This window comes from Rhagoletis pomonella, unplaced genomic scaffold (assembly GCF_013731165.1).
Source record: "Rhagoletis pomonella isolate Grant_MI unplaced genomic scaffold, Rhpom_1.0 Rhpom_scaffold_00002, whole genome shotgun sequence".
Taxonomy (NCBI): domain Eukaryota; kingdom Metazoa; phylum Arthropoda; class Insecta; order Diptera; family Tephritidae; genus Rhagoletis; species Rhagoletis pomonella.
In genome coordinates this window covers 93,561,154-93,569,585 of record NW_023458556.1, presented here as the reverse complement: position 1 = coordinate 93,569,585, position 8,432 = coordinate 93,561,154, and the positions used below count along the sequence as shown (strand labels likewise).

General features: G+C 37.5%; 1 protein-coding gene across 1 annotated transcript; it reads right to left on the bottom strand.

Annotated features, from left to right (window-relative positions):
- Window positions 1–3,215: 3,215 nt before the first annotated feature.
- LOC118734192 (dmX-like protein 1) lies at window positions 3,216–7,621 on the bottom strand (the record flags this gene model as incomplete). The annotated part of the gene is given in 3 exon segments (XM_036463915.1): window positions 3,216–7,135; window positions 7,202–7,408; window positions 7,486–7,621. Coding segments are annotated over 3 exon segments (4,173 nt in total), but the record flags the coding sequence as incomplete, so codon positions are not given.
- Between the last annotated feature and the right edge of the window lie 811 nt (window positions 7,622–8,432).

Sequence of the window (8,432 nt, the reverse complement as noted above, 5' to 3'; positions counted from 1 at the left end):
TTTTAATAAAATAACTATAAAAATGTATTGGTAGATATTTTCCAGATCTGGTAGATTTTTCTCAAGTGGATGGTAACTATTTTTTTCGTCAGTGGCAACCCTGTGTGTGAGCATATACGTTTGAAAAGCGTACAGTTGAGCTGTACGCGTGATACAGTGTTGCCACACATGGGCTTTTCCTACCAAAACTGGTAGGTTGTTTTCCAGTTGGTAGGTTGGTAGGCTTGATTGGATTTTGGTAGGTTTCGGGAGAATAAGTAAAAGTTATTTTGCGGAAAATAGAAAATATGTATCTCTAAACATTTTAGCAACCCTTTTTACACGAATATTTCACCGGTGCGTTCGTACAACGGCGGCCGCAAACATGTAAATATGCCTGCATCAAAAACTAAACTTAAAAAAAAATGGACTTGGCAGCTTTTCACCTTTAGTTTGCGATATAATTTATGGCGTACTTGGACCAAGATTGCAGAAAAGTCTGCCAATGGGCTCGTACCCAACCATATTCCAGGCGGAGGTCTTCGCAATCGATTGATTCGCTGGTGTCATCGTAGAAGGCAAATGAGGCCACAATACGTATTATGCCGGATATTCAGGCAGCGTTAAAGACCTTAGAGTCTTTTAAAACGACATCAAGGCTTGTGAACTCTTGAACCACTTGGGAGCCCACAATAACGTAACGCTGTGGAGGGTTCAGGAACATGAAGGGTTTGAAGGCAACGAAATTGCTGCTGTCTCGCTAAGCGTGGAGCCCAAATGCGTTTACATGGTCCCGAGCCTTTCTGCGGTGCATGATACACTGCACTCACAGTTCTGTCCACTGCGGAAATCAAAGGGAATAAGACAATAATGGAGATGCATAACTCTTTCCAAGAGGAACTCCGAAAGGCACCTTGAACTTAGAACTCTTACTGGCAACCTGACAGCACACTGCAAGTTAACGTATCGTTTGAATTAAATGGGTCTTTCTGTAGACGCTGTAGGTTTTGTGGGCTGGTGGAGGAAAGCCCAGAGTATATTCTATGTGCCTGTCCACGAAGCATGAATCGTAGATTGATACACCTTGGAGAACGATTGTCTTCTCCATCTAAAATTTGGATCATAACATCATCCAAAGCGCTGATAACAATTAGGATTTAGCACTTTATTTATATTATCTTAGGTCGCGGGTATCTCCTACGTAATAATAATAATATCGTCACGAGACACGAATAAATATGCTCGGGTGTTTTGACGACGAAAAAGGACGCGTTAAAAAAATTGCGAAAAAAGACGCGTAAACATGAATTCAACATCATTCCGGAAAAACTCTTTGGGGAAAAAGTATACTGTTACACTCGCAAACATAGTTGACCGCGAACATAAGTCTATGTGTCTTACTTTGCCGTCAAAGAGGTTAACGCGGCTTTCTTTGCCGTCACCTATGTTAAGAGTCTTTCTTCGCCGACATTTTTTTACGCGTCTTTTTTCGCTGTCAACTTTTGAGCTCGTGTCTTTATTCGTTTGTAATGACGATACGTACATATGTATGAGTAAAGAGACATACATTTGGATAAGTCTGTACAGTAAAATGAATCGTTATACGTAGTTAATTCGTTTTTATTTTACTAGCTGTGTTTTAGTTTTGCTAAATGTTATGTTGGCTATGTTTTAAATAAATTTGACATTGAAAACAAATATTAAAACTCAAAAAAATTTTTGGTAGGTTTTAGTTGGTTATGGTAAGAATTTTTGGTAGGAAAAAAAATGTTTCTGTGGCAACACTAGCGTGATATGAAATTCCCACTACTGCTATAGATTCAAACTACAAGTAACTAATCGACAATGGCAATGATACGTTTTGGTTTAAATTTATTTGCGTTTGGTTTAATTTAATTTTCGCTGGGTGAAACTAATTTGCATTTGGTTTAACTTAATTTGCGTTTGGGTTAAATTAATGTGTGTTTGGATTGAATTAATTTGCGTTTGGTTTAAATAAATGTGCAAATGCTATATAATGCTAATATATTGGCGCTTACACATACGTTAGTGGCTGGACGAGCTTCTCCTCCGATTTGTGGCGTGCGCCTTGATGCTGTTCACAAAGGGGAGGGACCTACAGTTTTACGCCGACTCCGAACGGCGATTTCTTTTTATGAGAAGCTGACTTTCATGGCAGAAATACTTTCGGAGGTTTGTTATTGCCAAAAGTTTCACAATTTTTCGAAATTATTTTGGAAGTTATAGCCGTTAACTTTTTTCGAAATTGTTTAGATTATATTTGTTTTCTTGCAACGGGTAATACAGATTCTGATAATTTTTTAAACAGTTAAGAATGATGATGTTTTCTTCCCATTTTAATTTTTATTTGGTCATAAAATTTTTTATATAAAAGTTATTACATTTTTTTTTTTTAATTACTGACATCTCAATTGCTTTAAGATCGCGTTTTAGGCTAGTATTGTTGTACGTCCTATTAGCAACTAGTTGCAGAAAAAAAATTTGCCGGAATTCATCCAGACGAAAGTTATTAACGTTTTTCTCTTGAAATGAGTATCGCAAGCGCGCTAGACTCGCTGTCAATCGATACTTGTTGAAAATGCGAGATAAATATCTACGGCAAACGTTTTCCATACAAATTACATTGGGCGTCAAGAGAAAAGCGTGAATAACTTTCGTCTCGATGTATTCCGGCAAACTTTTTTTCTGCAAATAATTGTTAATAGAACGTACAGCCAAATTAGCCCAAAACGCGATTTTTAGGTCATGAGATGTCAGTATTATAAAAAAAAAAATAATAACTTTTATAAAAAAAAATTATGACCAAATAAAAAATAAAAATGGGAAGAAAACATCATCATTATTAACTGTTTAAAATTATTAAATTAGTATTAAAATTAGCAGAAGCAGTATTACCAATCGCGAGAAAACAATTAAAATCTAAACAATTTCGAAAAATGTTAATAGCTATAACTTCCAAAATAATTCGAATTTCGAAAAATTGTGAAACTTGTATTTTTCTTTTATCGTTGTGAGGCATAAATAGATAATTACAAAAAAAAAGTTCGACCTTCGAAAAACTGGTGGCCCACATCACCAATTTTTACTCATAAGAAACAAAAAACTTGTTTTCTAATACCGGCATGTCCGTACGTATGTAGCTCGTTAAAAAGCGTCTCACACAACATACAAAACTAGCCGCTACAACAATAATTTTTATGTACCCTAATATTTACCTGTTTCTCTGAGCTTCCGTCATCTGAAGTGGATGTGTATTCGTTTGGACCACTCATGCAGCGCACTAAATGGGCTAATATTGCTTTGACCCAATTTATTTTCCCCGAATTAAGCAGCTCCATTAGTTGCTTTGGGTGATATTGTGGAAGTACCGGGCATGCTATACGAGAAGCCTGAAATAAACCAAAATCAGGCATATAATCATCGCCCGCTGACTCGCATCCCGTTGGTACACTTGTGTTTGAGTTTCCATATCTTTTCCGTTTTTCGTTAGAGAGCAATTGCAGATTAGTAGTGCTCACTTTACTTATTAATGGTATGGATGACGCAGTTTTTAGCCGTAACTGCGTTGACTCGTTGGCCAAGGATCTCAAATCTTCATCGCGAAGATTTCTAGAATCGAAGAGGTCTTCCACGCTATGTTCCTGGTTAAAGCGAGGCTTCCATTGTGAATAAACATGCATTTCGGAATCCATTGCTACCACCAATATTCCATCTCGAACCCATGATATTTGCATAGGTAATGGTGGCAAACCATCGGCCGTATGTAAGTCAATTTGCCGCAATTTCATCCAACGTATTTCGTCGTTAAAATGTGGCTGAGCTAAAGAACTTGCTTTACGCAAAATTGGCCGGTTTGCTGATCTTGACACTTTCATGGCTTTGATGTTAGCCTGGGCGATATCTGATGAAACAGCAGTATACAGAAGTATTTTACTGCCTACGGCCACTGTTAATATGTGCGAACCGTCTTCCTTTGATACCCAATCTAATTGAACCAGATGCTTTTGAGTTAATGGACACGTATTTCCATTTTCAGCGATACTTTTTCTCAAAGATTGTAGCGTACTAAAACTTGGAACTGCAAGGAGTCCTGTAGCACTCGTTTTTGTTGTGAGTTCAGGTGTTGTATCACCACTTCGTGGTGATCTGGCGTCATCTTGCGTAAATGTTTGGAAGACTTGGTTCAGACGTTGTTTCTTTTGCAGTAGTCGACTATCATGTAAATAACTAAGATCGATGCCATGATCAATGTTCATTCGCGGTAAATGTACATTTTTTAAGTGAATTGTATCTTCTAGTACCCATTCGCTCCCACCAGAGCTTTCACATTCATAAATAGCCACGCAAAGATTTATATATCTCGAATCTGGGTCACCTTTATTTGGACGAGTGAAGCTCTTTCCATATTTATAAGCACAGGCTACTCGTCCAGAATACGCCGCACTAATATTTAAAGGTTGTCCAGGAATTTCTATAGCTGAATCCTGTACTCTACTTGACATTTTCCATTCGGCCCATTTGTATATCTTTTTAGAGATATCTTCAGTATCATCTGAAATAGTTTCGCATTTCCAAAATCGGGAAATCGAATCTGAACAGGCAGTAACTACTATGTAGGGAGCATAACAAGCCGGATAAATAGACGAAGAACTTAAATGACCAGCGGCTGGGGAGGCATGGATGACATCAACCCCTTCGGGCATAGGCAGCTCTTGAGTACAAACTTTTTCTGTTTGTATAGTCATATGCGCTGTATCACTACCTGTTTCTTCACAATTGTTAAGTAATATATTAGCGCCTGACATTCTTCGTTGCGCTAAGTCGGATTCTTCCATATCTTGTACAATGTTGCTGTCAGGAACATACATTGCGGTATCTGATAGAAAAGTTTTTTGTTCCTTTGAGGAAATAATGATACGCCACATATGAATTGTACTCCCTTTAATAGTTTTTTCAATTATGACGATATAAAAAGGCTCTTTAAATTCAAAATGTTGTTGAAGATCAACAATTGCATCTAAATCCGTTTCCATTCGATGACCTCCATCAATCAACTGTGCTTGGAAAACATGTAGAAATTGAGTGTTCTGCCAATCGTGTTTAGCTTCTGATATTGGATCAAGTTGAATTATGCATCCAGGACGTGCAGTAGATTGCTGAGACACAACCTTAAGTTTTTCATGAAATGGTGTTTTTCTCATTTTAAAGGTGGATGAAGCATTCGAATAAATTGATGTCATTGAATTGGTTTTATAGAAGCTATGAACATTTTCCGAAGAGGATATCTCTGCAAGCAGGGTGCGTGCATCGATGACTGCTTGATAAACTCGTAGATTTTCCCCATCACTGGCAACAAAACAAGCTGATGGGGAATTACTACTGTTTCCTAAGGTTGTACTCGGAAGCAGAGTTGGAATCCATGCGACGTTGCTAAATGCAGATATTTCAGGGGAATTAATGCGTGCTAATTCACTTACTCCACCCGAATGGCAAAGTGGACCAACGGAATCGACTCTCCACAAAATAAGTTCAGAGCAAAATCCAGAAGGAGTAAAAACATCTTTGTTGTAAGGAAGATTTTCAGCACTACAAGGTGATTTCTTTTCGGATTCTGGCAAATTATGATGAGAAGTTGAGACAAGAAGTGGTAAAACGGGATGACAAGTTATATCGTTAACTCTGAAGCGGTGTCCGGAAGCTCTGCAAACATGACCAATGCTGAGAACTTGAGTAAATTTCGTTTTAAGAGCAAAAGTTAGTTGCCACAAGTTTAAGGTTCCATTGGAATGTTTGGTTACCATAGAAACAGACGGCGAAAGACTGTTTGTTAGATTGTTGAAGCACTGTTCGTTTATTTCGGGATTGTTAGGTTTGTTCATAGGGGAAGAATTAGGCGATTCTTTTAGTGATGTATTTTCTTCGCTTCTACTTTTCACGCTGTTTGCAATTTCTCGAAAAATTAGAGGCGGAGAACCTGTATTGTACAAACTAACTGTTGTTGACATAGACATTGCGTCACCGAGTGGAAACGCAGATGGAATGCGTGTGGAGAACGAAATTTGTGCTTGGCGAAAGGATCCTGGGTAATAATCATCCAGCCAATCAACTACCCATATAAGATAACTTCCATCTATAGGATGAATTGCAAATACAAGATCGGGACCTTGGTGCCAATCCCTTAATAAACATTCAATTTTGAAGTCCAGAGAGTCAGCAAAATGATTAATGGTCGGGTTGTTTTCGTTTAAAGAATTCAGAGATGCTGTGTTCGACATTGAATTCGTATTTTGTAAAATGCCAGTCTTACTCTGATGAGGTGAAATCTTGTACTCTTCCGAGCAACTATCTTCTGCCGACAATGACTTCGATAAAGCCCGGAAAAACTTCTTTTTAGATTCATCAGCAACTTCTAGTTCCTGCTGTTCAGAGACATTATTATTTGACGTATTAGTACTTTCTTCGTCAATTATTTTTTTAGTCAGTTCCTGGAGTATAACTTCAGCCTGAAGGGAAAAATTCATTTCCTTATTATTAAGCCAATGTAAAATAAAGCTGTTTTGATTAGAACTATCCGACGAATGCATTGAAGGAACAAGTGGAATATCCGTTTCAGCATTAATTGACGCCGCCAAGTGAAAATGCATACCGGGAGATACGCCCGTGCTATGAAACCCATATGAATGAAAGTCGTGAACACTACAAGATGACGGTAAAGACGGTATTGGTCCGTGAAATGCGTCAGTTAAAACATTAGCTTGGTAATTAGTAATTCCAGACCCCGCTTTCGCGTGCCTTCTAATATGAAAACAGGTCTTCATATGTTTTAATCGTTGCATGAAACGATGTTTGTGGCGTTGTGTCCTAAATTTTGGATTTTGTGATGCTAACGGATCGAATTGGGTCATATTAATTAAACCATCATCTGGTAATACAGTTTCGATCCAAATACGGCAGATATTGTCAAGACATGACGTTACTATCATGTTCGATACGGATCCCTTCGGCATATACTTGCTTGTTTTACGCCACGCGATGTTTGTTACTGCACGAGGGTGTGCAATATAAACATATGTAAAATTAAGTTCTGCATCGTTTCCAAAGACAGTTTTAGTACCGTTTTTAGAAGGAAAAAGAACTGCAATAAATAAATTATATATGGTAGCGGCAATCTTAACATTATATTTTGGAAAATATTTCTTACCTTGCTTATTTTCATACCAAATTTTCACAAGTCTGTCATTTCGCCCGCATGTCGCAAAAAGGGTACCATCGGGACTGAATGCCATATGATAAATGGGAATTGCAGTTTGACACGACCATATAGTGTCCCATGTTACTACTTCATCCTGGGGCTCATTAGTTGGTGTTTTGTTGCCGCGGTCACCCCCGCCAATTTCGAATTTGACACCTGAAATCATTTTTATGTGAAAAACTTTATATTGCATACAGATTTCTAAGTTGTTGCCATGAATCCCCCTTTATTACCATTTGAACTTTCTTCAACTTTTTCTGAAGTTTTTTCTTTCCACATTTCTATAATGGATCCGCCGGTTAGAAGGCGCGTTCCTTCTAAGTTCCATGATAGAGTGAAAACGTGATAGTTGCATAAGAATGATCCGGTTTGTACCCATCTGGAATGAAATTTATTTTCAACTTATTTTTTTACTTACAACTTTACAATGCGGCAACAAATAGAAATTATTCCCCTGCAAAGCTGGACAATTTCATTGAAAGATATACGCGACAATTATCGATTTTCATGGAAAAGTGCAAGAGCGAGAACATTTTTACTGTTTCACAGCTTCTTACAAACAACTGTGATAGTTGTTGGAACCGCATAGTGACAGTACTAGTATATTGTCGGCAATTGTCTGGCAATGGTACTGACGATTGTCAATCTGAGAAATTGTCCCGACAATAGCAAAAAAAAACTAAATTGCTCCGTTGGAAAGTTTTGAGAGGAGAATTTTGTAAATTTGTTTTTATAATAATTGAGCGCATTTCATTACGTTGCAACAATTTTATTAGCTCTAAAAACAAACAAAATGCAAATGGCTCATTCCACGGTGACGGGTGTGACATTTCAACTCTCATTTTAAGGCTTAATTCTTAAACTGTAATATTAAATTCTTTAAAACGAGTAAGTTCTAATAAGTTTCCGAGATATACACAATGCCTAGAAAAAAAATTTCAAAAACAATTTAATCCGAACGAGTTATCTGAATTTTAGTTACTGTGACGGGTGTGACGAGTACGCAAACCAAATTAGCTACTACTTCCTTCCATCAGAGTTTTTCTGCTAATTATGTCTTCTGCTTATGGTTTTAAATAGTTCGTTATATAGTTAAATAAACATTCTCAACATTTACGCCAAAGTTGCTTACCTCTATTGGGTATTATAGATTATATGTTCCAAATTCGACTGTGACGGG